Source organism: Trichoderma gamsii, assembly GCF_001481775.2.
Source record: "Trichoderma gamsii strain T6085 chromosome Unknown Scaffold_35.2, whole genome shotgun sequence".
Lineage (NCBI taxonomy): Eukaryota > Fungi > Ascomycota > Sordariomycetes > Hypocreales > Hypocreaceae > Trichoderma > Trichoderma gamsii.
The window spans coordinates 115,102-141,771 of record NW_020171372.1 but is presented as its reverse complement, the minus strand read 5'-3'; the positions used below and the strand labels follow the sequence as shown (position 1 = coordinate 141,771).

The 26,670-nt window shown below is 50.4% G+C and overlaps 8 protein-coding genes across 8 annotated transcripts; 5 read left to right on the top strand and 3 right to left on the bottom strand.

Annotated features, from left to right (window-relative positions):
- Positions 1-608: 608 nt before the first annotated feature.
- TGAM01_v208398 (hypothetical protein) lies at positions 609-2,943 on the top strand (the record flags this gene model as incomplete). Its single annotated transcript, XM_018808382.2, has 2 exons — positions 609-2,839; positions 2,913-2,943. 2 exons carry the CDS (start codon positions 609-611, stop codon positions 2,941-2,943), a joined length of 2,262 nt encoding a protein of 753 aa, XP_018658428.2.
- Positions 2,944-5,545: 2,602 nt separating this feature from the next.
- On the top strand, positions 5,546-6,346 carry TGAM01_v208397 (hypothetical protein; the record flags this gene model as incomplete). Its single annotated transcript, XM_018808381.2, has 2 exons — positions 5,546-5,614; positions 5,690-6,346. The coding sequence occupies 2 exons, from the start codon at positions 5,546-5,548 to the stop codon at positions 6,344-6,346; spliced, it is 726 nt and encodes a 241-aa protein (XP_018658427.2).
- Positions 6,347-9,984: 3,638 nt separating this feature from the next.
- Positions 9,985-11,721, top strand: TGAM01_v208396 (hypothetical protein; the record flags this gene model as incomplete). Its single annotated transcript, XM_018808380.1, has 1 exon — positions 9,985-11,721. One exon carries the CDS (start codon positions 9,985-9,987, stop codon positions 11,719-11,721), a length of 1,737 nt encoding a protein of 578 aa, XP_018658426.1.
- A 110-nt stretch (positions 11,722-11,831) lies between these two features.
- On the bottom strand, positions 11,832-13,426 carry TGAM01_v208395 (catechol dioxygenase; the record flags this gene model as incomplete). The annotated part of the gene is made up of 3 exons (XM_018808379.1): positions 11,832-12,102; positions 12,326-12,807; positions 13,166-13,426. The coding sequence occupies 3 exons, from the start codon at positions 13,424-13,426 to the stop codon at positions 11,832-11,834; spliced, it is 1,014 nt and encodes a 337-aa protein (XP_018658425.1).
- Positions 13,427-15,586: 2,160 nt separating this feature from the next.
- On the top strand, positions 15,587-18,007 carry TGAM01_v208394 (hypothetical protein; the record flags this gene model as incomplete). Its single annotated transcript, XM_018808378.1, has 1 exon — positions 15,587-18,007. One exon carries the CDS (start codon positions 15,587-15,589, stop codon positions 18,005-18,007), a length of 2,421 nt encoding a protein of 806 aa, XP_018658424.1.
- Positions 18,008-18,791: 784 nt separating this feature from the next.
- On the bottom strand, positions 18,792-19,720 carry TGAM01_v208393 (hypothetical protein; the record flags this gene model as incomplete). The annotated part of the gene is made up of 2 exons (XM_018808377.1): positions 18,792-19,059; positions 19,113-19,720. The coding sequence occupies 2 exons, from the start codon at positions 19,718-19,720 to the stop codon at positions 18,792-18,794; spliced, it is 876 nt and encodes a 291-aa protein (XP_018658423.1).
- A 2,036-nt stretch (positions 19,721-21,756) lies between these two features.
- Positions 21,757-23,407, top strand: TGAM01_v208392 (translation initiation factor SUI1; the record flags this gene model as incomplete). The annotated part of the gene is made up of 6 exons (XM_024550318.1): positions 21,757-21,920; positions 21,984-22,001; positions 22,243-22,679; positions 22,882-22,956; positions 23,102-23,194; positions 23,259-23,407. 6 exons carry the CDS (start codon positions 21,757-21,759, stop codon positions 23,405-23,407), a joined length of 936 nt encoding a protein of 311 aa, XP_024404926.1.
- A 1,120-nt stretch (positions 23,408-24,527) lies between these two features.
- On the bottom strand, positions 24,528-25,913 carry TGAM01_v208391 (hypothetical protein; the record flags this gene model as incomplete). Its single annotated transcript, XM_018808375.1, has 3 exons — positions 24,528-24,981; positions 25,088-25,143; positions 25,227-25,913. 3 exons carry the CDS (start codon positions 25,911-25,913, stop codon positions 24,528-24,530), a joined length of 1,197 nt encoding a protein of 398 aa, XP_018658421.1.
- Positions 25,914-26,670: the final 757 nt, after the last annotated feature.

Genomic DNA, 26,670 nt, shown 5'->3' with positions numbered 1-26,670 from the left:
ATTTTTCCATTGTGTGTGGATGGACTATTTCGCGACAGATCCAACCATTGGTTTACCTTCATGATAAACATGTTCACTCGCTTTGATCTCTCATTCTAAATCTCGCAATTCTTATCTTGAATTTCTTCTTCTTCTTAACCCTTTCTTCTCTTCGTATCTCCTTTTTCGCTGCCGTGTTACCACATAAACAACGGCGCTTCCGATCGCTTCTCCAAATCGTCCACTACCCCGACGACGACGACCACAACGACGACGATACATCCGCATATCAAACCATCAAGGCCCGACATTCACTCCCGACTCGGACAATCGCACCAGTCACTGCGCTGTGAACTGATTTTCCCCCCCGCGACACCGAAAGAACCCCTTTGGCCGGACCATCGTCTTCCAATCTCGTCGTTAAATGTCAACTCGCCATTCAACCTCAATTAATTTCTAAAGCAAACGAGACGTTCCGCAGGACGATAACGGCTCCTTAATTGTGCAACCATTTTTTGCCTCTTCCCGACAACAACCCGTGTCTTCTTGCTGCAACCCACCTCTCACCAACAATCATAGACAAATCACCCCACAGGAATAGTTAGCAACAACGACAAACAACCGGCAACATGTGGTTCTCGACGAGGGGCAGTCCGCTCCTCTTGGCCGCAATGGCTACTCTGCTATCACCAGTCTCTGCTGTTGAAAAGATGCTGGCCTCCACCTCTCTCAATACCTGCCAGGATAACTCAGGTCTCCAAGCCAGTTTCTTCAACGCCGTCTATACTCCCAACAACAACTCAGCCACCATCAATCTGGTAGCCACGTCCTCTGTTACAGGCTACGTCGAATTCGATATTGAAGCGTCGGCTTACGGATACACCTTTCTCAAGACCACGCTCGACCCGTGCAAGATCAAGCTTCCTGGCATGTGTCCCATGACGGCTGCTGCCAAGTTCAATATTCCGTTCACCCTCCCCGTCCCCGCCGACGCAGCCAAATCGATTCCTTCCATCGCCTACACCATCCCTGATCTGGATGCCATGGTCAGAGTCCGCGTTAACCTCACAAGCACCAAGGAAAGTATTGCCTGTGTCGAAGCCAACATCTCCAATGGCTTGACAGTTAATCTGGTTGGTGTGAAATGGGCTACAGCCATTATTGCCGGTATCGCTTTGGTTTCATCCGCCATCTTCAACGGACTGGGTCACTCCAACACCGCCGCCCACGTTGCTGCCCTCTCGCTCTCCCTCTTTGGCTATTTCCAAGCCCAGGCCATGATTGGCTTGACCGGCGTAGAGCTGCCTCCCATCGCTCAGGCTTGGACTCAAAATTTCCAGTGGTCCATGGGTATCATCCACGTCGGCTTCATGCAGACCATTTTCACTTGGTATCAGCGTGCTACGGGCGGCACCCCTGCCACCCTCTTTAGCTCTCTAGGATCTGTTTCCGTCTCTGTGCAAAAGCGTGGTCTGGATGCCGGTCTCGATGCCGGCAAGCAGCTGATGAGACGCAGCCTCGCTCTCATGCCTGCGTCTGCCGTTCATCTTCTGAAGCGAAGCGGCAACATTCTGTCCCCGTCTGGAGGCTATGTTGTCTATGGAATTCAGCGTGTGGCATTCAAGGCCAAGATTGAAACCACCAACCTCTTTCTTACAGGTCTGACTTTCTTTTGGCTCTTTGCCATCTTCACCATGCTTGGTATCACTTTGTTCAAATTTGCCTTGGAAGGCTTGGCCAAGCAGGGCGTCATGAAATCAGACAAGTTCCTCGAGTTCCGCAACGGTTGGCGAACTGTTCTCAAGGGTATCCTCTACCGTATCGCCCTTATCGGTTTCCCGCAACTTTCCATCCTGTGCCTCTGGGAACTCACGCAACGTGACTCCGCTGCCGAAGTTGTGCTTGCTGTCTTCTATTTCTTTTGTCCACTTATTGCCCTTGCCTGGGGAGCTAGCAAGGTGATTCAGATTGCCCGCCGATCCATCAACATGCACGGAAACGCAGCCTACATCCTCTTCTCAGACCCCCAGGCTCTGAACAAGTGGGGTTTCTTGTACGTGCAGTTCCGTGCCTCTGCTTACTACTTCATCGGGCCCATCTTGGCCTACACCTTTATCAAAGCCATGTTTGTGGCTTTCGCGCAAAAGACAGGCGTTGCCCAGGCTGTCGGCTTCATCATCCTCGAGATTGGCATGCTTATTGCTGCGTCGGTGTTGCGCCCCTGGATGGATAAGAAGACCAACTCGTTCAACATTGCCATTTACGTCATCAACTTCTTGAACTCCATCTTCTTGCTCATCTTTACCAACGTCTTTGGCGCGCCTTTGTTGGCTATTGGTGTTGTTGGTGTCATTTTATTCGTCCTCAATGCCATCTTCTCCACGGTCCTCCTGCTCATGGTTGTCGCCTCAACAATTTACTCCATCGTGCGCAAGAACCCCGATGCCCGATACCAGTTCATGGCAGATGACCGAGCGTCATTCATGAAGTCACAAACCCAGCTCAACAATGGCGCTGCTACTGAATTAGACGCATTGGCAGCCACCGCTAGGGGTGACAAGGCATCTTACAAGCTAGGAGACGAAGAATCGATTGCATCCGACGAAATGCACCACCCTACCGAACCCGCTACCAGCATGGCTTATGCTCCTCAGACCATGAACCCTCAAGCTGGTTTCTACCAGCCGACGCGTTCAGTATCCCCCGTCAACCCATCTGTACCACTCTTCCCAGCCAATGACCAGCAATCCCATTCATCATACAGCCACGGCTCATCACCAGCGCCAATTGGACGAGTGCCTTCATACGGCAGCAACCACAACACGAGCCCTGGCGGCTACAGAGCACAAAACAATGCAAGGTATGTTCTTCTCCAATATCAGATATCGTGAGCGCAACAAGAATATTGAAGGCTGATCGATCAACGTATATAGCCCCTGGCAGCGTGGTGCCGGTTACGACTAAGCAAGTCCCGACCTTGACCATTCTATAGACCTACAATGACGCACATCTCTTTTTTTTTTCTTTCTTTTTTCTCTAGTCTTGTTTTTCTATTTATAATCAGTCGCACGCGAATCCCACAAGGGACAACTGCCATCACCTGATGCGCGTGTATATCACAAACAGCCTAGTGTGTATATGAGGGCCGGCTGTCCTCAACATCCTGAGTCATTCGTCATATGTGGTAGGAGAGAGCGATGGGCTGGCTGTGTTTCGGTGATGCAATGCAATGCAATGCGATGCGATGCGATGCGTGTAAAGGCGTTTATCAAGAAGGCTGACCTTTATCGTTGTCTGGACTACTCGAAGGAGTACTGTTTGAAAGAGCGAGCGAGAGCATACACATATATAAAAGGACATTGCGTGCCGCTCACCTATTTTTTCTCATGTATGTACATAGGGTCTCGTTGGAGAGATCGAATCGGCCATTTAGAGGCCGATGGTTATGACAACTACTGCTACAACTATTTGCCTGACCTTGTCTTTGGGGCTCGGGATGTATAGAGCGTGCAAACTTGGATAGATTTGAAATGATGCTCCAGTCTTGCCGGCTCCAAGTGGTCTCTTTTCTTTGTGTTTCTTTCTTGTGCTTCTTTGTGTTTCTCTTCTCTTCCCTGGCCGCCTGTTTTCTTTCTTCACTCTCTTGTTTGTTTGCCGTATCTGGTTATGGCTATTTTTGATCAATGGTTATTCTTATTTTATGAATACTTTACGAGGCTTCTTTTCTTCGGCTTTTCTTCTCTTTTCCTTTTCCCTCTTCCGTCCTCTTGCTTCTGTCATTTTCTATCGGCTTCCAAGTTCACGTAGATTTCCAGTACTACTACTACTATACTTTCCAGTTAACACGGGGGCTTATTACCAGGTGGCAGGCGGCTGAGGCAGGAAAGGAGCAGCTGCCTGCCTAGCGCACGTGATATCTAGAATGTGAATGTGACCAAGTTGCCAGCGACCGTCGAAGCCGAAACATGTTAGAAATGCATTGCGCGGCTCATACCCTACTGTTCCCATTTGTCTCATTTCCATTTTCCTCACGCTGAGTGAGGTACGCATACAGCGCAGTCGCGGCTATTGGACCACATACGACTGTCCATGTTACGAGTGACATGCGTCTTGCAGTCAGCCATCAGCGCTGAAAAAGTTATGCTTCTAGATTACGTTTGGGTTTGCATCATTGCACTGATTAGAGGTCGATATACTCTACACGCTTATTGAAAGGCTGGATAGTACCACTTTGAGCTGCGTTTCGGTGTAAGTATGGCTTCTCACGTCGCAAACATAACCCAAGCTATAGTACTAATGGGGCAAGAGGGATGCTGATGACAGGATGTCAACGTTAAGTCTGTGAAGAAATACACGTGTCTCTTCCTTTGGCCGATTTCGGCTTGCTCGCGGATACTTGTCACTGGTGGTCAAGATCGTCCACACTTTCAATAAGTGGCTTGACAGAAATTTCCGATATCGCGAACAAGATCTTCGCTCATCGAGATCCATCCCTATACTAGATTCCAATGCGTTCTAAGGGGTATACGATATCAGAGGATTCGAAACGGCTTGGAAGATCTCCAAAGTGAATATTCAAAAGGAGCTGCTTGACAGCCAGCCGCCACTAAGACGAGACGAGACAGAACAAGGTCATAACTAAGACAGGGCGAGACGAGACCAGTCGACGATACATGCTCCATCAGATCGACCCTCCTATGTTAGCGTGATCTCAGAGTCTATTATGTGGTGCCCAACAAGCAGAACAAAAAACCGCTGAGATTGTATGGAGACTGTTTTCCACCTTGTGCCCTTACCCGAGCGTAGGTACAGTACATCTCTTCTGATGGGGCCTTGATTAGGGCTTAGCGAACCTTAAGAAGATCGAATCGTACATTTCAGCCCGAGCCTGGCCCTGCAATATCACCTCGTGCCTAGGTATTGTCGATTCGACCGGTGTAATACGCAACCAAAAAGACTCCAACGACACGACATCGAACAGATTCCAGAGACGACTTGCATCTCTCAAAGCTCTTGCGATAGATGTCAGAAGCAAAGACATTGAACACCTAATCATCTATGATATCACGCCCCGGCTCGCTTGCTCGGCTGGTGCCGTCTGGCTTTCTTTTGACTTTGCTGCTAGCGTACGCCTGGAGGGCTAAGGAGCAAACATCCATATAGAGCCATGACGAGGTGAGCCACTAAAGGTCTGAGATGCGTATTTTAAGTTGCTTGTTCCTGCAGCTCGCATATCGATAAGCTCATTTGCTCCATCGCAGTCATCGGTTCTGGCGTTGCGGGTGATTGGCTTGGCAAGCCACCTGCACCTCCTCCAGTGCTGTACAGTACCTACGTATGGGTACAGACAGATACAGGTATAAACCTGCCTGCCGTCACACAAACCCAAAGGTTAATTTTAAAATATTGCCTCCTTTTCCTTTCTCTTGCTCCTCCCCTTTCAATTCTTTCCATTTTCTCATCATTATAGTGTTTGTGGGTCAATTCTCTTGCGTCGTTGCTCACTCTCCAATCCCTATCAGGCCATCTCCGTTGCGTATCTGCGTCTTTGCAGGCTACCGGCCCAATGTCTGACACTCCACCCGGACTGTATCGGGAGCGAGCAGCCTCGCCTCCCAGAGATGTGGAAACAGTCGTAGGTCGAATCTGAGCCAACATTGACTGCCGTTTACATTTGTGCTTTGCTAATTATACCGCCTATTGGCAATAGACTTTCTGGCTCGGCACGCGTTCGATCACAGGCACCGGAGAAGTCTACAACTCCAAGCATCGCAACGTTCGCCGGTTGACGATCCAACCCAAGTGGTTCGACAAAGTTGCCACTACAGCCTTGTCCATCTGTCCCAAGTTCGCACAGCCTCGTCTGCAGAAATGGTTCCCGGAATGGTACCTTCCTCGCAACATTGTGTTGAAGACGCAAAAGAAGAACTGGGAAAATGAATTCCACGCTGAGATTAAGTACTACAAAGCCTTGGAGTCCATACAAGGCAACTACATCCCAAAATACCTTGGAGCCACCGAATTCAACGGGGTCAAGGGCCATGTGTTGTCCGATGTTGGCGGCATCTGCATGGCCGACATTGATGAAGACAACGAAGCGATTGCTCCCGCCATCGAGAAGTTGTTCCGCCACACAATCTCTGAGGTGGCTGCCATGGGCTACTACCAGAACGACATGAGGCTTGACAACTTCCATCTCGTGGGCGATAAAATAGTCATCGTGGACTTGGAGCAAATGGGCAGATTTTCGCCCCAATTCAACTTGGAAGGAATCACTGGCTTTCTTGTGCAGAAGGTGACGGCGATTTTTGCCAAGTACCAACGGGGAATGAGGGATAGATTTACCAGTGATTTGTACGAAGACTGACACTTATACTTCTGACACACTCAATTTGCGCCGCCATTTTCATTCTTTCATTCATTCATTCATTTTTTTTTTTTTTCCTTTCTTTCTTCCTTTTCTTCTCTCATACATTCATACATTCATTCTTTACCTATCTTTCTTTCTTTTCTTCTCCTCTCTTTTACCCCGTTTTAGCTTGGTGTTGAGGTTGGACTATGAAATTTATTTTCACACTTGGTTTCGAGAAATTGAGTACCACAAGGCTATTCTTCTTGCCTTTCATTGGTTACGCTGAATGGCAGACAACGGGGACACAGAAAAGTTTTTGTTTGAGTTTTAGAACGTTTTTAAACGGCGCTATCTGTTGTTTAGAAGATGGCATTTGGAAGCTTGCCACTGGCGCCGGCACTGGCGGGAGAGTAGAGGTTCTTCATATAGACAATACTGCCATTCTCAGGGATAGACAAGAGAGACCATGTATTTACTTTGATACAATCAATTGTTTGGCCCTCATTATTGTTGCTCTTCTTCTTCCTCTGACACTTCTCCGGAAGCCTTCCATCGCGACGATGTGGAAGCGAAGCGAATACAGATATTAATGTTTACGGCATTTTTCCTAAGGGCCGACTACATCGATCGATGCTGATCCAGCTTCGGAGCTTTTACCCCACGCGATCCACATCAGCTCATCTACGATCCACGCTATCCAAGCCATTCCTTGGCACTATCTTGGAACATATTCAATAGACAAGAGTCTGGTTAGTTACTAGAGAGGCAGCTAGAAAGATGACGATACCACTTGTGCTTGAATTGTTACTTGACTTCACAAACGGGAGTATGCATTGTTTTTAGAGCTTCATTGAGACCTGGCGCCTGGCGTCGTGGCCAGTGCTCTTACACGGCATCACTTGTCCGACCCGACACCGAAATAAGATCGGGTGATTCACCGCGTAATAAGACAAAACACTCACGGCTGGATGATTTGCGACTCAAATATACTAATGCGTGGCTGACTCGATACGGAAATTGCGTGTGGCTAAGGGGTGCTGGGTGTATGGATGCCTGCAGTAGTCAGGAGAGTCGCGGCTGTTGTATGAAGGCATTGTGTAACCGATATGCTTTACTAGCTGCTGTGGTCATACCATACTGTACGATGCAAATATCAGGAGGGCTAGGCATATCCTTGTTTGCCGGTCCATCGCCCCGCATTATTCGGGATTTGCTGGGCAGAGAGATACGTCGCGGTATGGTAATCTGGTCGGTTGGCCTGTGGTGATATCGGGACTAGAGGCAAAGTATCTATCCGCGCTGTTGAGCCGGCAACGATGTGCCACAGCATGTTTTTGAAACAATATCATGCTTGGCAGTGGACATTACTATTGTACAATGGTCCGGGCTTATTTGCTAAGTGAAATACTGCTATCATGTATTAGAGCGTCGGTGGGCTGAAGCTGAGAGGATGTAGAGACTGTGAGTGCTCGTTTTCGGCATCGCCATGAGATGTCACGGCTTCTGCATACATTCAGCCCACTGATACCTGAATATAATGATCAATTTGTCGTTCAATCGACCAAGTTTCGGATTCCAGGCAATTAGTGAAGGGATTGTATGTAGTCATTTATACTCCAAAAAGATGGGTCCTCAAGATCTCTGTTGGAGCTCAAATCCGCGCTTTGATTGCCCTCATCAATGGCAAACACCTTTTACAATATATTAGACATATCATTCTCCCTTACTTGTCAGATATGCAATGAAGCAGGACGAGACAGGCATGTCTAATGAATTGAAGATACAGTTGACTACCACAAAAATTGCAAAGGACGTACATGAGCTGGACTAGCATCATGAAGACTCTTGCGAAGAAAACAACTGAAGAAGTTGCCACGAACAAGGTTTAAAAAAAGAATATAAAAAAGAAAAGAAAAAAAAAGATCAGAAGACAAATGTGGCAAAGAATATACGAATCGTCTGCAATCGTATTCCATACAGAAGCTTTTACAAGGGTTATATATCGTTGTCAGTGGACGACTGTTCTCTACCTACCTACCCAACTCGATATGTCTCTCCCTCTTTTTTCTTTCTACTAGATGGAGGAGGCAGCTGATCGTGTGTAGTCGCCCAGTTGGAGGTAAGCTGCTCATATATGGAGATGCAAAAGCACGTCTAGAAACTCCTCCTAAGCTCATGAGAACTCATCTAATGAGAGAAAATCGTAAAGAACAAAGGCTGAAAGAATCCCTCTGACATTTTCCATCAACTGTTAACCGATTTCTTTATACCTCGTTATGCGTGGCATACCTACTTGTGCGTTCCTCTCCTACTCTCAAACTCCTCTAGTGAAAAGAGATGCTGCCCTGAAAAAAAAAGGGGGGGGGGGACGACTACAAGCCTCAGACTCGTCAGTTCACGAAAAACAACAAGTTTTGGTCATAAATTATGGTCATAAATCATGGTCATAAATTGGCACCCAGGTAGTACCACCAACGGCGCCCGAAGTGAGCTCATCCCATATTCGAAAATAGGAAGAGAAGCCGTTGTCAACTGGCAGGAGGCAAGTATGTTCAAGTATCTAATTCCAATGCCATGCAGCCCCACCAAGATTACGTCGTGGCTTCTCATTCCGGCTGGCAAAGGCAATTAGCAAGAGCATGCAATACGCTCTTCAAGAGGCAGGAGACCTACACCAGAGGGAAGACGTGATTGGCAAGAGCAAGCGAAAAGCTGTGGTTACATGCGTATGCGTATGCAGATGTTGTCCAGGTGCCTCCCAATTCACACAAATCTCTCCATCTTTTGCATCACGAACAGCAGTCATTTGCATGATGCCCGGTCTCAATCTTTCCTCCTCGCCGGTTTCAATTCAGACCCTTGAGCTGCCCGCCCTTCAATGCACCGGAAGTAAATTCAGTAGGCCACATTTGCTACAACAATGCTGTCGATTGGATGCATCCCCCGCGGAATATGGGAGCTGCATCCGCGTCTGCGAAGTTGCGTGCTTTTGTTATCTTTCGTCATGGACGAGGCACGGAATTGCCTCCTATTGGAGATGGGCGATGAAGAATTGGATCGATGGCTCAAGCGAGTCTTCATATCGGTGGACCTCTTTTAGGAAAGTGCCTCTTTGCATCCGGAATGTTCACTTTTGCCTCTCCGTTGGGATGGAGCAGAAGAGGGGCATTCCGGGACGCCATTTCTGCCGGAGTGCAGTGGGCAGCCATGTCGACTAGGCAGCGTCTGAATGGTTCCTGTGTCAAGGACGAGGGAAAAGAGGGCTTGGCTGATAGGTAACACGATGGAGAATTCACAGACTCAAGCTGATGATGCCCGCACTAGGCAAGGTACCTAGGCAGCTACTTGGGTATAGTAGGTAATCTTGCTCGGTGAACTTCAGATCTTGCACGGTTCTCGCTGCCGGCTAAGCCAGCTGGCTCCGGGCCGCGGTCCGAGTGAGTGGGATCTATCTAGAGCATCAGGATCGATCCGGAGGGGCTGGCTGGGCGAGCTAGTTTTAGAGGGGTCGCGCCAAAAAAAAATCTGATTCATCAGATCAAATTCTAGCAACGGTTTTCAGCCACTTGGCTTGTGATAGCACGAGAAAAGAGCCGGAATACGTTTAATCTCAATCAGGCAAGCGCTGAAGAATCCGTTTCTATTCATCCCGCATGGTGTTCCAACCGCAAGAGATCCCGCCGGGGTCTCCACCCCTTATCGAGGACGAAGATGCTGTCAACGGCGTGTGGGTGCCCATCTACAGCCATGCCTGCACCTTTGGACCCGGTGTCTTCGCGGACAAGATGATGGACCTCATCAAGAACCCGAATCTAAACTCCAGCTGGCTCTTTCGCGCCGACATTCTGTATGACGAGAAGCAGCGGACTGAGGGTAGCACCAACACCAACACCAACACCAGCACCAGCAGCGGTGATTGTGATGGCGCCACGACAACTGCAGCAGCCATAACCAATAACAGCAATGGCTCTGCTGATGCTGATGCCGTCGATCCAGACTCTACCGGCCTATCTCTGCAATCTCCGGTGGTCAGCCCCATTGCCGTCGCGATCCGCGGCATGCCCCTCGTCCGCACCCTCGTCCGCAGACTCATTCCCAGAAACGAGCGCAGAGACAAGCCCCTGGAGCAGACCTGCGCCTTTTACACCACGGCAAAAGACCCGGCACAAGACGGTTTACAGGCAACAGTCCCCGCTGCTTCTTCTGCTGCTTCTTCTGCTGCTCCTGCTGCTCAGGCTACTCTCGTCATATATATGCCTCATGCCCCCTCGGCCGACAGTCTCCCCTTTTATCATCCCAAGGTTCGCGGCATTGCCCATCTCCACCAGTGGGATGGTCAAGGCCAGGGCACTATATCCGTTCACTTCCTCCCCTATCCAGAGCACCCCCTCACCGATTCAAAGCTACGGCGAACAGCGTATCATCTTCTCGAGGTTCTCGACAAACACGGTCATGGAGCGGTCAAGGGCTATGTGAAACGAGTTAATCATGACTTGGTCATTCCCCAAGACAGGTTCCAGAACCGGTACGCACTGCTCAAGAGCAAGTATGCTCGCCAGATGGTTGACTCGTGGGCCGAAAAGACGGATCCTTCCAAGCACGTCTTTGAGGACTTGGGCATAGCCGCCTTCCTCATCGAGCTATGGAACGACATGTATCCCAAAGACACGACTACTTTTCCTGGCTTTGTTGATATCGGCTGTGGAAACGGCTTGCTGGTGGCTCTGCTGACACGAGAGGGCTACTCTGGCTGGGGATTTGACGCAAGAGAACGCAAGTCCTGGGCCCAGTATCGAACGCGGGGGCATGCCTCACCCTCTGGTTTCTCTCTGGAAGAGCGGCTGCTACTCCCTTCCATTGTGGTGGCAACGCCAGCAGCAACAAGCGGTCAAGCTCAAGCGAGCCATCAGGCTGAGGCTGAACCCGAAACCCACCTACTGCTGCGCGACGGCGTCATACACGACGGCGCTTTCCCTCCAGGCACCTTTATCATCTCCAACCATGCCGACGAGCTGACCCCCTGGACGCCGATACTGGCCGCTTCATCGAGGTGTCCCTTTATCATGATTCCCTGCTGCAGCCACAACTTGACTGGCGAAAAGTTTCGCGCACCCCCTCCTAGGGACAAGGCCAAGGCCAAGTCAACCTACGCTTCACTAGTCGATTGGGTGTCCAGGATTGCGGAGGACTGCGGCTGGAAGGTCGAGACTGAGATGCTACGTATTCCCAGCACGAGAAATACTTGTTTGTTGGGGAGAACACGAACAAGAGGCGACAGTGGGCAGGAGACGCAGGTAGACGTGGCGGCACTTGTTGAAAAATACGGCGGCACAGGAGGTTACTATGAGAATGTTGCGAAGCTCGTCAAGTCAGGCCCAAGAGGTCATTGATCTTGGCTGGAGCCGTTACAACGGTATGCCATGCGAAGCTTGGTGTATTCCTCAGTTTTCATTCTAGCCTGCCAGACCACCACTAATGGGTCATACGGGGATTCAACGGCTTAATCTAAATCAGGTACGGGCAGGTGGTCAATGAGCTTGCTCTTCAGTCCCAATCTTTCCATCGCTTCCATGGCATTCTTGTCTCTCAGATGCTCAGTCTCCCTTGTGCTGGCCAAGACAAAGTTGTGCCTGAGCAACCAGGCTCCCTCGGGCACTCCGTATCTAATCGCCGTCTCCTTGTCGACCTTGTCTAGATCGACCACCAGGCTCTTCTTAACGCCAAAGACGACGTCAGATGTCTCGTATTTGTCGCCGCGAATAAAGAGGGTCCTATCACAGCATATGTCAATGTCAGCTACTGTTTCTCGTACTGGCAACTAGTGATTGGGCCCAATCTTGCTCGGCTGCCATTGCTTTAATTGGCATTATGCTTATATTGGACGGACGAGGTGGGGATTATAAGACAGCAGCAAGGACAGGGCTCTGACAGGAACCCGGGCACAAAGCGATGCCCACCCGGGAGGGCGCCGCGCAGGAAAGTATCGGTACCTACGTTATCAAATGATCTAATCCCGGCTTCTCAAACATGAAGTGCATATGGGCTGGCCGCCATGGATGGCGCTTGAGTCGCCCCAACAGCTTGCCTACCGGGCCGTCATCCGGGATGGGGTAGCTTACAGGCCGGATGGCCTTGAACCAGAAGCTGCCGTCCACGTCGCTGGTCATGATGCAGCGCTCGCTTGGCGCCTCTCTGGTGGAATACTGCACATCATAGTGGCCTGAGGAGTCCGTCTCCCAGATGTCGACCTTGACGCCTTCAATTGGCCTGTTTGACGAGTCGCGGACAGTGCATAATGCGAGCATAGGCTCTCCCGCGGCGTCTGAGCTCATGGATGAGCCTATGGGCAGATGCGGTGCATCGTGAGTGTGGAAAGGCCCCAGTACGGAGCCTTCAGTGCAATTTGGTGGCTTGGGATGATCAATGGAGTCCACCAGCATGGACAGACCTAGGACATCTGAGAGCAGGATGAATTCCTTGGACGATGCAATGTCAGCTCAGCCGGCCACTATCTTCCGCTACTATTGATGAGAAATCGCCGCTTTGAGACATGTGTGGCGTGTTTATCACCGAAAGTGTACAGGCCACGAAAAAGAAAAAAGAAAAGAAGATACGGTGGCAGGTGGCAGGTGGCAGGTGGCAGGTGCGTGGATTTTGGAAGCAAAGAGTGGGTGGGGATTTGGAAAGCAGCGGGAATGAAAGGCTGCATAACGTAGGATTCAATATCGGTCCTTCAAAAAGGAAACAGACGGAAAGGAGGAAGGGAAAGGAGGTAAGAGGAAACAAAGAGAGACGAGCAGACTGATGATACAGCACCAGCCATCAAAATCATACCTGGCGAACGTCGCTGCAAATTTGTCCTGTCTGGGTTAGAAACTGGATGGCAGCCATCCACTCGTGCGTGCTGAGGCGTGTCTCCCGCGCAAAGTCGTGGACATGGGTCACCAGCCGCTCCATCAGATAGTTGAGGCGCGCATCGCTGCTCTGGGAGTTGATCCGCACCACGTTCTGGGTGATGTTGTCAATGGTCAGGTCCAGCAGTGGAGGGGTGGGGACAGCAGCCTCCTGGTTGTTGCCGGACTGAGAGGGTGCCATGGCTGCGTATAGGCTGCGTGAAGGAGCCGAGACGAAATCGGTGAGAGACAGACAGTGAGATTGCAACTGTGCTATGCACGAATTTGTCGTGTACCAATTGCCGGGGGGACGTATCCTCGTCGTGGCCGTAGTCGGAGCAGTCGGCTGAATTATCTGGATGTTGAACTGACGTGAAAGCACGAGGTAGCTACTTGAAAAGAAGAATGGATTACACGACAAGCACAGGCAGCTATTGCGAGTGCTCTTGATGGACGACTGACTGCTGCTCAATGCCGTTTAAATAATCGCTCGGCCTCAGAGTTTCTCCAGAATAAGCAGCAGCGCTTCAGAGCAACAGCAGCGATTTCCTAAGCATTAGTCCATTCTTAATACGCATCTCTTTTCGCCTCTCATAGGTGCCGGGTCCGAATCCAATGGTTTGTCATTCCGGCGTCAGCAGCCAATCTGTGGCCTTGAGCCCCGCCCCCAAACGCTCATCGTCTGTTTGGAGCCCAGTTTATACTATGGAGTAGTCTAAGTCCAGAGTTGGGGGGGAATGGGGCACTACTCCGCATCAATATAGGTGTGGGCTCATCTCAAGCCAAGTATACGCGATGTGCGACTACAGTATGTGCTGCCAGGCCAGATTACCACAAATCTATTTCAGGCAGCTCCTCACCATCACGGCCTCAGAATCGCTCCATCCAGGCTCCGTCGGCGGCAAGCCGGCGAGATCGGGCTCCGGCACAAGGAGAAAAAAAAAGCAACGATCATGAGAGGGGCGCATTGAGAGGATTCGCGCTATGCTAAACTCTTTGTGGATTTGATGCACGCCCTGCATGGGCTGCACTGGATTGCCATTGTTTGCTCTTTTGCGGTGTGCTTCTTTTTTTCTTTTCCTGGCTTTACGCTATGCATCATCCTGGCTGTTGGCTGCTCGAATCATACAGTCAAGGGGAAAATCGCTTCAACAGAAGACATCTCGGTAGGGAAAAGAGCGTTGGGGATGGCGTAACTTGTGGGATAATCGCGGTTAAAGTCGAATAGGCCTTTTGCCATTTCCCCCACGAACCACCAAATCGGTCCCTCACGCTGAGTGGATTCAAGAGCGGTTGTTCCCGGCCGATCGCTCCTTATCCTGATTTGTGGGAGCTGGCGCTCCTGCGAGGACCAGGGCAGGCAAGATACCCACCCCGGTCTCAATACTTGGCTTCGGACCCTGGCCTTCAGCTCTCCCTAGCCGCTATTGTACTGTACAGCCTACGAGCATACAGTATCTGGACCAAAGAGACGAAATCCCGGTTTCAATTCCACGGCGCGGGGCGGTGGAGTCCTGCTTCAATTATGAGGCGTCTGATTGATTCACAAATGGGCGAATCAACGCTCGTAGTCCTAGGGGTGTTTGAGTGTCAATCAAAGACCTGCTTTCCTAGCTCTGTCGGAAAATGCCCTGATTGCTCAGCTCCAGCTCCAGCTCCATACGGCTGTGTTTGATTGCGCTTTGCATGTGCCTCCGAGATAGATAGTGGTGCGGAGGCGTAAGGAAAAATCCACGCTGTGCCAAGAAAAGGGGGAAGCTGGGAGAGGTACAGCCTGATTTCTTTGGAAGAGGCGTTCTTCTCCCTTGCGCTAGAGCTGCCGTCCTGATGGGCTGATGGTGCGAGATAGTGGAAACGAGTGGCCGAATAAGTGAATACTACAGAGAGAAAGATGCGAGTGTTCACACAGAACGAACTGAGACATCCGGTCTCACTGTGTCGTCCTGAGGACGTCTTGTCTGTTTTGTTTTTTTTTTCCTCCAAAGTTTCCAAGTATAAAGACCTTGTTTCGTCCCAAACGAGCGTTGATGGACAATTGACTCACGAAAAAGAATCTTGATCGCCATTATTGTCACCACGCCTTTGCCTTTAGCAGCATCCTATTCTCCCTTTATACCAATCTCCTCCTCTTTTCGCTTTTCGCTATCATTGTATCATACTTCGTTGACTTCTTTCGTCGGTCCTCGCATCGTCTCCATACATCCTCTATTCTTCGACTACTCAGTTGAAATATGTGCGTCTGCCTCTCGCCTCCTCTCGTCTGCCTCTCGCCTATCATATATACTAAGCTCGTTTCAGTTACTAGCCTCCTCGAATCAATCAAAAGAACAATACCAACAAGTTAACCCGCCGATCAGTCAAAATGTCTTCTAGCTCAAACGGTCTCGTTGCTCCCATCAAGGGAGAGCACGCAATAGCTGCAAATCTAAATTGCTTCTACTGCAATAACCTGCAGTTCGTCCTCAACTTGAAAGCGCCACACAGGAGAAAGCCCCTCACCGCCTACAGGATGCAAACCCGGGGGAATCCCGATGATTACTTCGTTATCGTTCCTACTCGATATCTTCTCCGCGATGGCTGGAGCCCCAGAAATGACCAGGGGCTTCAAGACTGCCGGTATTGCCAGTTCCTTCATGACACTCTCAACCTCTTCTTTGTAGGGCCCTCTATGAACTGGATTAAAGATTCCATGTACGGATGGGATGGCCTTATTATGGCTCACGTCAGAAAAGGCTTTCCGCTTGTTCTTCACTGCCAAGAAGCCATCAGGCGTGACTGCAGATGGATCAACCTGCGAGCGGAAATCGAAGTCTTCTGTCACGACCGGAGCGCACTATCAACCTGTGACTTCCCCAGCATGTATCTGGCGCTGCCAGAGCAGGAAGAAATTGTGGATGACAGAGCATTCAAGAGCTTTATGAGTTTGAACGCACAAAACTGTCGGGTTGCCCCCAACCACATGGGCGGTGATTATGTCATTCCCAATAAACTGCTTCACATCAACTGGAACGCCCGGGAGATCAAGCTGCAGCACTCGCCCCAAGGGCCTCCAGGGGCGCCAGGGGCGCCAGAAATGGTGTCGTATGCGACTCTGAGTCATTGTTGGTCAGAGACCGATCCAAAATTCCCAAGGCTTCTGAAGTCCAATATGCGGAACTGGTTGGCCGGCATCCGTATTGATGACCTGCCACCGGCCATTCATGATGCCGTCGAAGTTGCGCACAGGAACAACGTTCACTATCTCTGGATAGAATCATTGTGCGTAACGCAGGACGATGATATGGATGTTCAGGTGCAAAGGCCGTATATTGGTGGTTATTTCAGAGACTCCGCCGTTACTATTGTGGCGGCTTCTTCAGCTTCGCCCAAAGACTCGTTCTTATTCCCTCTTAGAAAGGATTGGATCACAAAGCAGATTGAATTCATAGCCCCTTCTGGTGGCACTGCCACCATCAACCTACGCAGGAGATATTCCCGCCAACTCTCTCCTCTCGACGCCATCGATGAATCGTCGCACAAATCTGAGCACTATTCCTTCCGGAGAACCGGACCACTCTACCGTCAACAGCGCTGCTACCAGGAAGCCCTCCTAGGAACAAGAGTCGTCACGTTTACGTCGGCTGCAATCGATGTAAACTGCCGGCGGCATAACCAGTGTACAGGAGGTGGCTTCACTCCCGGGAATCAGAGGATGAATGTCTTTGGCGGCTTGGTGTGTGCATACGATGACCCAGCACTTTACAAAAAACGTCTTGCCAAACGTGCTGAGACCAATCCTTTTGATAGCATGCTATACACGGGTCAAAGGCGAGAGGATACTGCCATGTGGCTCCAGGCTGTGATGCAGTATACTGCGCGCGACATGACCGTCAGCCCCAAAGACAAGTTATCTGGCATCGCTGGGCTGGCCAGCATGACCTCGATGTGTCGGCAGAAAACCCAGTATCTTTCAGGCCTTTGGATGAGCAATCTGCATGAAGGGCTTGTTTGGGAGGTAAGATTGCGTCCGGGACAGGCAAGTGCCACCAGAATCACGTTTCCGTTCAAGAATCAAAAGGCGCCGAGTTTCTCCTGGGCCTCTGTCGATGCTGGGGTTCATTACCCGGAGCCGTGGAACGGGTACTTCGTGCCCGATGCCACAATAAAAGCAACTTGCGCCTTGAACGACATTCAAGACCCTTTCAATGACGTTGAGGGGGGTTATCTCAAGCTGCGAGGCCGCGTTATGAGATGCGAAGTTAGCCAGACGCTCTCGGGTCCCACCGTCGGAGCAAAGGGCAAGTTGAGCGTTGCCCATTTTAGCATGGAGGAAAAAGAAGATGGCGTCAAAATCGTCAAGACAAAACACGTCCCTTTTGTCGCCGACGGCTCGCTCCTCATGGTTAAGAATCGAAAATGGAGTCGAGAGCACTCACGCAAGGAGGCAGCTTGTTCAAACTGTGTCTGTCGCATGACCGAGGAGCGCAAGCTGGTATCCGAACCAATCTCCTGTGCCTGGCGCAGTGTTCCCTACTTGACTCGCAACCACTGCGGATTTCGCAAAAAGGAGCCAAAACATGGTCAGAAAAAGATTTCTGGGACCGCCTACGTATTGTGTCTTGGATGGAGGACGAGAATGGACCTCGGCCTTGATTTTGCTCGCCACGAGCATAGGTCTTTTGAGGGGCTGGTGGTGACGCCTTCACTGCGGTATCCGGGAGCTTATGAGCGCATTGGTTGCATCAGAAACATTCCCGCGGCGGCATATAAAAAGTGCGAGCAATTGACTATTACTATGGTGTGAATTTGATGATTATATTCCTCTTGCAGGGCCTCTTTTGTATGGGAGTTGGGCGTTGCTGGGCAGCGTTTGGGTTTTCTTTTATCTTCAAATTTTTTCTTTCTTTCTTCTTGGCGTTTGGCGTCCGAAGTGCTTGGCGTCTGGCGAATTGTGGTCGATTATTCCATATTTCTTTTCTTGATAACACAAAAGGTGTCTGCTCAGCTTCGTTTGGACAACGCCCTGAGCGTCAGGGCGTTGGTCTGGATTTTGAAGGATTTCTTACATCCAGCCATCGCTGGGCATGCTCTTATAAAGGTATAACCTGTACTGTCTCCTTGTTTCTTTTTTCGACCTTGCATTTTCCGATATATATTCTTCTTTTCATGATTTCTTGCAATATTATAGAGAAGAAAAAAACTCGCAAAGCAGAAAATTTAATAAGAAATTATTTATTTGAACATCTTGTTCGCTTCGGCCATTTCCAACACAGTGTAAGATATTGACGGGTACTTGACATGTCGTTTATTTTGCTAGATACTACTGCTAAGCAGGTGCTATTTACAATCGGCTGTACTCGGAAAGAGCCTCCGCTCACTTGCCACTTGTATCTCTTCTCACTTCAGTTGTCAGAGTAAACCTCCCAATCCCGTCTTTCTCCATCCATCTCTTATTTTGTCTTCACCTGTCATCCCTCCTCTTGATATCATGTACCGTTACTCTTTTTTTTTATATACACATATGTGCTCTCTTTGTTCGTATATACTTAATTTTGCTTCATCGTTCTGGACATCATCGGTCAAAGCATCTAGTTGTTAGACGTGGGAACCACGCCGGTCAGGCCAAAGCCGAGGTACAAGGATCCAATGTCGGTCAGGCGGCCCGCGTTGTTCAAAAAGGTGGCGTTTGGTCCGACGTTGCTAACGTTGGATCGGAAGGCGCCAAAGTAGCTGTAGCGCTCGAGAGAGCTGAGGCCGTCCATGTAGCTGGCGCTCTGGTTGAAGAATTGCTGCGTGGTGGCGAGGTCTTGGTTGGGGTCGGCGTATTCGGTCACCCAGATTTTCTTGCCGGGAAATCTAATGTCAGGTAAGCTACAAGTCATTTCATGATACCGGCATGGTGAACTTACGCAGTGGCATATTGGTTAATGTGGCTTTGCAGTCCTCCCAAGTTGTCATACCAATGCAAAGGGATGAAGTCGTATGGGCACTGCGTTTTGAGGATACTGGTGCAGTTTGCGAGGAACTGCTCCGTCCAGTCGAATCCAGTCGGAGCACCGGTCACAGCAGGGATACCCAATTTGACGCCGAGCTTCTGCAGAGGAACAAAGTTGGCGATCCAAGCCAGAGCGGCGTTGGCGGGCGTAACATTACTACCGCCCCAAGCAGAAGGGGCATCGGGTTCGTTAAAAGACAACACATGAGAGATGGGCGTGCCGGAGTTGATCAAGTTGACGACGCTGTCGTGGAAAGCAGTGTCCTGAGAAGGGTTCGATCCAACTCCCCACATCATGGGCACAAACTCGAATTTGGACTGCGGGATGTGTGCATAATCCGAGCTGGGCAAGTTGCCATAGTTGTAGTACCAGGTAAGGTCTGAGCCTGTCTGAACCCAGATGGAGTTGTCCTGGAGAGTGGTCGAGTTGGGGATGAAGATGAGACCGCGCTTGGCCGAAGAGGTGGCGGATACAAGAGGCGAGAGCAGTGCACCAGCACCGATGAGGTATTTGTTAACCATTGCGAATAGTTATACGGTTATCCAAACAACAACAAGTCCAAGACAAAGAATATGAGACAGATTAAAGAGGTTTCGAGAAGAGACCAGAGGGTACAATAGACAAGAGACAAGAGACAGGGAAACTCTGCTGAGACGAAAGCAAGGACTTCGAATGATACTAGTTGGGTTCATGGTGGGCTTATATATCCGCTGAACGCTCATTATATTCTAACAAGAAACATCATAGACAGCCCCCTGGTCTCCCCGACGATTACGATAGCCGGACCGCGATCCTGGCTATTGCGAAGGAGTTCATGGTTGCCAACCCTACCAACGGCTCAGGGCCTCCCAGCAATGGCGGCAGCGCATGTCATACTATCGGGCCGAGTATTCGAGAGATGGGCCATCCCGCACCGGCATGGTCTCTGCATCTACGATTCATCTCATGGTGTTGCAATCCCGGGGCCGAGACTCCCCGACACGATCCGCTACATATATAGGCAAATTGAGCTTTATATGATCCTGAGCTGCACTTGACACTGCAAGTTGGCACACAGCCATTTTAGGGCCGAAATACGCAAATGGGGAGCAGTCTGCCAAAGGAAAAGTATGCATATGGATTCGGCCCTTAAATTGGCAGGCTCGCTTTCAAGCTTCCAACTCAAGGTTAGTATAGCTTCGTTGACAGGTCCGGGGTGTGTAAGAGACAAGCGCGAGCGAGTGGAACCAAGCAAGTGCCGTTTGTTGACATGTCTCCGTTTACACGGGAGGTAGTATCTACGTTGCGAGTGCTTATGTGTGGAAGCACATACTTGTTAAAGGCATTGCTGAGTATCCAACGCCCATCCATTCACATCTTGGCAGGCACAGAGAACGAACAATAGCCAGCAACTGAATGCATGCCGTATGCAAATGAGAGGATATAAGCTGATGGATGCTAGTTGCGGCTCGGGGTTAATTACGGGCCTCATTAAACCAAGGACAGGGACGAACGATCTCAGCGGTGTTTCTTCTCACGCAAGCATCCAGCATTTGCGCACGCTCTCTCCAATGCAACGCTTTTGTTGGGTCCAATACAATGCCATTGAGAGAGAATCTACTGCTGTTTGCTATCATGACCTATTACAAGTAACTTAGTTAGTACCGGCCATTGACTCGGTACGAATCGCAACCCTGCAACGAAGCGGAACGATCCCCCGCATCTGCCCGGCATATGTGAATCCAGAGAGCCCACTTTGCGGGGATGTTGGAATGAATCCTTGCCAAGGATGAAGCGCTGCAAATTTATTAAATGAAAGCTTTTGCCAGATTCCAGGTGTGGCGCATTTCGATCGTTGGTGGATTTATATGCTGGCTCAAATCTACTAGTAGTTGGGAGTCAACAGCGATGGTGCTATCATACGGAGGACCATGGCCGCTATCGATTGCTTCGTTTCTAAAGAGCATCCATTGCAGCCCAACCAACTTTTCCAGCATACCATCTCTATGCAATACGAAGAGCTCGGCATACTCATCTTTTACACTACAAAGAAAGAGCGCAGGAAGATGCGAAACACGATAAAGAACTGCCTAGACCCAGGTTATCTCCCACTTCATACTTCATATAGCTTCATCAATCTTCACTTGGCTGGTAGGGCTGGCTACCCTATAGAGAGCAGCGACGCCCCCCTTTTTTTTTTCTCGTCTCTCGGCTGGTGACAGCCCGAATCGACGCAACTTGCGAGCTACCTATGCATGTGATTTATTACTGCTGACGAGGGGAAAAGGGGGGAAATGCAAATGATTCACGTCGAGTGAAAGAAGATGCATATCGAGCTGACAACTCAACATTGCGGCTCATTGAGTATCTACTAAAGTACCTACCTAGGTACACAACAAAGAGTCACCAACTACAGTAGTAGTACACACAAACAGATCGCGACCAGCACTGTTCCCATGTTTGCTTGCATTCTGGATGCTTTGTACCTTACTCCATATCGTCTCGTCGAGTAATTAGGCGTTTACCAGCACTTCTACACACACTGATATACCAAGGCGCTTCTCCTTTTCTCCAAGCCATGCCAGCTCAACCTGAAGCTAGGCGAAGCAGCCGTTGCGGGAGGCCCGACCAGCCCAGCCCAGCCCAGCCCAGCCCAGCCCGACTCAAGTCGCTGCATCTGCAGGGTGGCGGCAGCGCCTCCAAAACATTGGCCGCTGAGCTGGCGGACAGTGCGACATGGCGGTGTGTCTGTGATCTGTGACTGATCTGTGACTGATCTGTGACTGCTCTGCTCAACTGCTGCAGGTACTTTGACGAAAATACGTGCGTGTGGCTGGGTGATGGCGAGTGAGAGGTGGCAAGTACAGTCTATGAGTTACTGCTATCCGTACTACTAGTATACTGTGCAATGCCCGTCACATCTGCTCATCTTGCACAGTGCCAGTAATACAGACACACAGAGCAGCGCCTCGTTTCCAACGCCTTCTCTCCCACCGCCTTGATCGCCCGCTGGGTGGGGCAGCGCCGTCTTCCTCCTCTGGCGGTACCTGCCCCTTCGCCGCAGCTACCCGCCAAGCCCCAAGTACCCTCTCTCGCTGCTCCCTTCCCTCTCGCCCCCCACCTTTTTTGCGCCCACCTTCTTGCGCATTCAAACCTTGAACCAATCTTTTCCCTTCAGACTCTCCCCCCTTTTGCCTCTTCAACAATCTCCAGTCTCAGCTCACCTGACGCGAATCTTCGTTCTTTCATCATCCGTCACGCCAGCCCAAGACTCAAGCCGCCTTTCCCATAACCGCCTCCCAAGCCTCCGAGCCGCCGGCCACCAGCTACAAAAACCCTTCACAACCCCGCCGAGTCTTTCTCCCGCCAAAACACCTCAACCAGATCGTCGCCTTTTCGCAGCCGCCGGTCCAAACCCTCTCCTCTCACCCAAACACCTTTTTCCCACGAGACACCCCGGAACATCCGAGTTTATGTCCATCGAAAATCTCAAGACCTTCGGTACGTTGCGTCGATACCCGTTGAACTTTTTCCATTCCCTCTTCCGCTGGGGGACTGTTTTCAGTCGTGTGAGGCGCGCCCGCGAACGGGACGGGCCCCACGTCTGAGCAGCGCCAGCCTTTGCATCTCTTACTCACACTCTCACTATGACGTGTTTCGCCTTTTGACATCTGACTGACCGATGCGTGTTTCCTCATTACAGACCCCTTCGCCGAAGCCGACGACGACACCGGTGATACCAAAAAGGTCGAGAATCACATCCATATCCGTATTCAACGTAGGTTTTTTTTTTTTGCTCCCCCTCTCTCCAGCCCCCATGAATTCCATCGCATCGCTTGTCGCGCGCTCGCGATAGGCCAGCGATGAATCCAAATAATATTCTTTGATCATCCAGAAACATTTTACTAATGCTTTTGTCACAGAGCGCAATGGTCGCAAGTCTCTGACCACTGTCACTGGTCTTCCTGCTAAGTTCGATCCCGGCAAGATTCTGACCTTCTTCAGGAAGGAATTCGGTATGTCGAGTCTCCACAACACCACATTTGACCGTATCCAACTGACTCGTTTTCCCCTCTGCAGCTTGCAATGGCAACAAGGTCAATGACGAAAAGGCTGGCGAGGTGATCCAGCTTCAAGGTGACCAACGCAAGAAGGTCATGGATTTCCTCGTTGACAAGAAGGCCGGTCTCGGTCTCAACCCCGATAACATCACCGTTCACGGTGCTTAAATCGTCCTCTTGGCGCCGCCGTCCCCGCCACCCTTCCAGCGACATGGCTTCACAGCATGCTGGTGATGAGTGTGTCGGAATGAGGCTGTTCGAGCAGCTTGTGCATACATCTTGCATAGGCTCGCTTACTGCCACTACCTTCATTATCTAGCCGATATCGCTATGTGTCCAATTTGCTATCTGGTCTCTAGTGATCTCATACGATAAAAACCTCAACCCCCCGGGCATAAACCACCTGTGTGCGGGTAGCAGCGTCTTTGGAAGGTCTGGCCGGTCGGATGCAATAGAGGATAGGGTTAGAGTGAGAGCTTTTATGCTTATTGGCTTTATTTATGCACCCGGATCTGCTGTGCAGCAGCGCAGCAGTTTTACGAATGATCAATATTTTTTTTTTGTTTGCAGTTTGACATCAAGTTTGATGCTGATGATTGGGGAGGGAAAGATGCGCTGAATCTGAAGTTTGATTGTAGGCCTTGAGACTGGTTCCTGTTTATAGGCTACTAGGTATCTCGTTACTTGGCCATTGCGTTTTCCTTTTCAGTTGCAGTCTTGGTTGTTGAACGGGCCTAGCCGTAGTCTAGGGCACATAGAAAATATAATACCAACCACGCGTGGTGCGACGAATTTTGGTGGCACATGTTGATATACGATGATGTGAAGTGTTTATGTAACATATTGTCGAAGAAAAATCTAAAGACAGAGAAGAGCAAACAGAAGAGCAGCTTTTCCCTTGACGCCTTGTAGTGTGGTGATGTAAAGCAGAAACATGGTAATCAAGGCGGCAATAGCGATTATACAAACCCCTGTCTAATCAAACATATACGCCTCCCAAGCACTCCCGACGCCTATATAGCCAAACCAAACCCAAAAGCCAAGGAACGCGGAAATAATACACCTCTATCTGATGAAAAGAGCAAACTCAACTGAAAGCCGTTGAAACAAGTTGGTGGTATATCCGCCTCAAAGTCCACAATAATCAAAACATTTCGTGTCGTATCATTCGTTTTTTGCTCCTCTTTCTCCTTTTACTTTCTTTCTCTGTTTCCTCCCACTTCCCCTCTCTTCCCTCTTTTTTCTCTCGTAGTACCTTGGGCGTCTTATATGGGCTATGTGTGGCCTTTTATCGCTCGGCGTATTCGTGAATCAGAGCCTTCGCATGGGCTATCAAGTGTTTGCCCTCTTCCCAAAGGTGGCTGCCTTTCGACACCACGGGCATGATGGGGTAATCGCTTTGGTAGGTCTGCATGTGGGCCAGCAGCACAATCATGGTGATGTAACTGGCTATGGAGAAGACATTGACCGATGTCGACGTCTCCTTTCGGATATTGATCTTTTGGTGCGTTACGTGATAGCATATGGTAAGCGTCTGTGGGGGGCAAATGGTCAACGTCGCGCACTTGTTCATGGGCTCTTGGAAGGTCCATACTGTGGCTATGCTGACCCAGCCAGGGAGCAGCAGCCGTGGGTCTTGGAATCCGCCAGTCAGGGACAGCGCCGTGAGGGTGAGGTAGGCATTGACGGCATTGATGGATAGGAGGCGCACTATGGTGGCCTGAGGAGTATAGTGGATGAGCCTAGAGAGTTCAAAATCCAATGTCAGCCAACTTTGACAGGTTGAATGCAAGAGTGAAAGGAAAAGGGGGGTCCAAAGGGAGAGGACTAGATTCTGCGCATATTTACCATCGAGACATGAGACAGTCGGTGAAGAAGAAGGCCAGGTAGCCGCAGGCGAAGCACTAGAATATCCCAAAAAAATCTTCAATTAATTTCCTGCATCCCAAATAGCTTCTTGTTTCTCGTGCATAGTCCAAGTACGCACCCAAATAGTAGCCAAGGCCGTCTCGGTAATGGCATAAGGAGCCGCCGCCATCATAGCTGCTGTCCCGCTGCCATGTTGTTCTCCAGCGCACAAAGACGAGAGAGCAGACGCCTGCAGAGGGTCATGGCCGCTGGGATCGCAGCTCCCGCTCAGCGGCCTCACGAGCTGAAATTGGTCCGGTGGCCCTGGCAAGAAGTGTATCAACAATCGTAATAGCGACGGCAACCCCCACCACAGAGCCGGTAGGACAGAGGCTAGGCGCAAGGCAAAGAGCCATGGATGCCACGGTTTCGGGACGTTTAGGACGACGGCGACGCGGGGCTGAAGCATGGACGGCATAGGAGGCGTGGGCATGGACGACGACGAGGCTGAGGATAAGGCTGAGGCCGAGGCTGCTGTAGCGGCAGCATTACCGGCGGCGGCTGAGTCGGGAGAGGCCGAGGCCGAAGAGGTCGTCTTTTCGGCGGAAAGGTTGGAGGTTGAGCGAAAGCGCCGTCGTATAATCGAAGGGGGCTGAGACTGGGTTCGAGCTGGAGGAGGAGCGCATGATGACGGGTCGCCTGTCGACAAGGCCGTCGACGAGCGAGCTTGCGGATGAGCAGAAGCTGCGGAGAGAGAAGAGAGCGGCGCGACAGCGGGAGCGGTGGACGAGCCCTCGTAGGGCGGAGGGGTCGTCGCCGTCGCCATTCGAAGGAGCTGTGATTTATGCCATGGGTTGGCCGGAAGGGGAAACGACGGTTCTGGGCGAGAGCCTTTTCTGTCCTTTTTGGTTCTTTGTGTTCGTAAGCAAAAAAAGCTGCTGAGTGGAGAGCAAAGTTGTGTGTCCTGCTCGAGGTCAATTCGCAAACAAGAGGGGAGTAAAAAACTGAAAATATTATGGAGAAGAGTAGGTATTCGCAATTCCACAAAGAAGCCAAGAGCTTATGCTATGCAAGAAGAGGAGATGCTATTATGGACCAGAGCTTGGAAATATTAATAGAACCTCCCCCCCCATAGGTCTCGACTTAGTGGAGCGAGCGGGTTCTGGCGAGGGTCGGCTCGGTTGATGCAATTGCGGCGACTAGTACTTGTAGGTGCTGCTTGCTGTAAATTGCACCTAGCACTGATGAAGATGTCTTGCGTGAAATTACCCAGACACTCGTTGATAAATATGCTCAATGGTTGGGGAGTTCAACTTCATTTTTTTTCCTTTAGCAGGCTGGATTAGGCAAGACTGGCGAAGGGCACCTGCTTCTTTTTGCTGCATGCAACTGTAGCTGCAGTTGCAATGGCCTGTAAAAAATGGCAACTGCAAGGCACAGGGACAAGGACGGCCCAGCCAATTGTTGCCAACATCAACGTGCCTGGAAACCAGTGACGTGGGAGTTGCACCTGCTCGCGTGCCTCTTTTGCCGCTCCAGCCATAAAAGGAAATTACCAATCTACTTACTACCTACAGGTATTT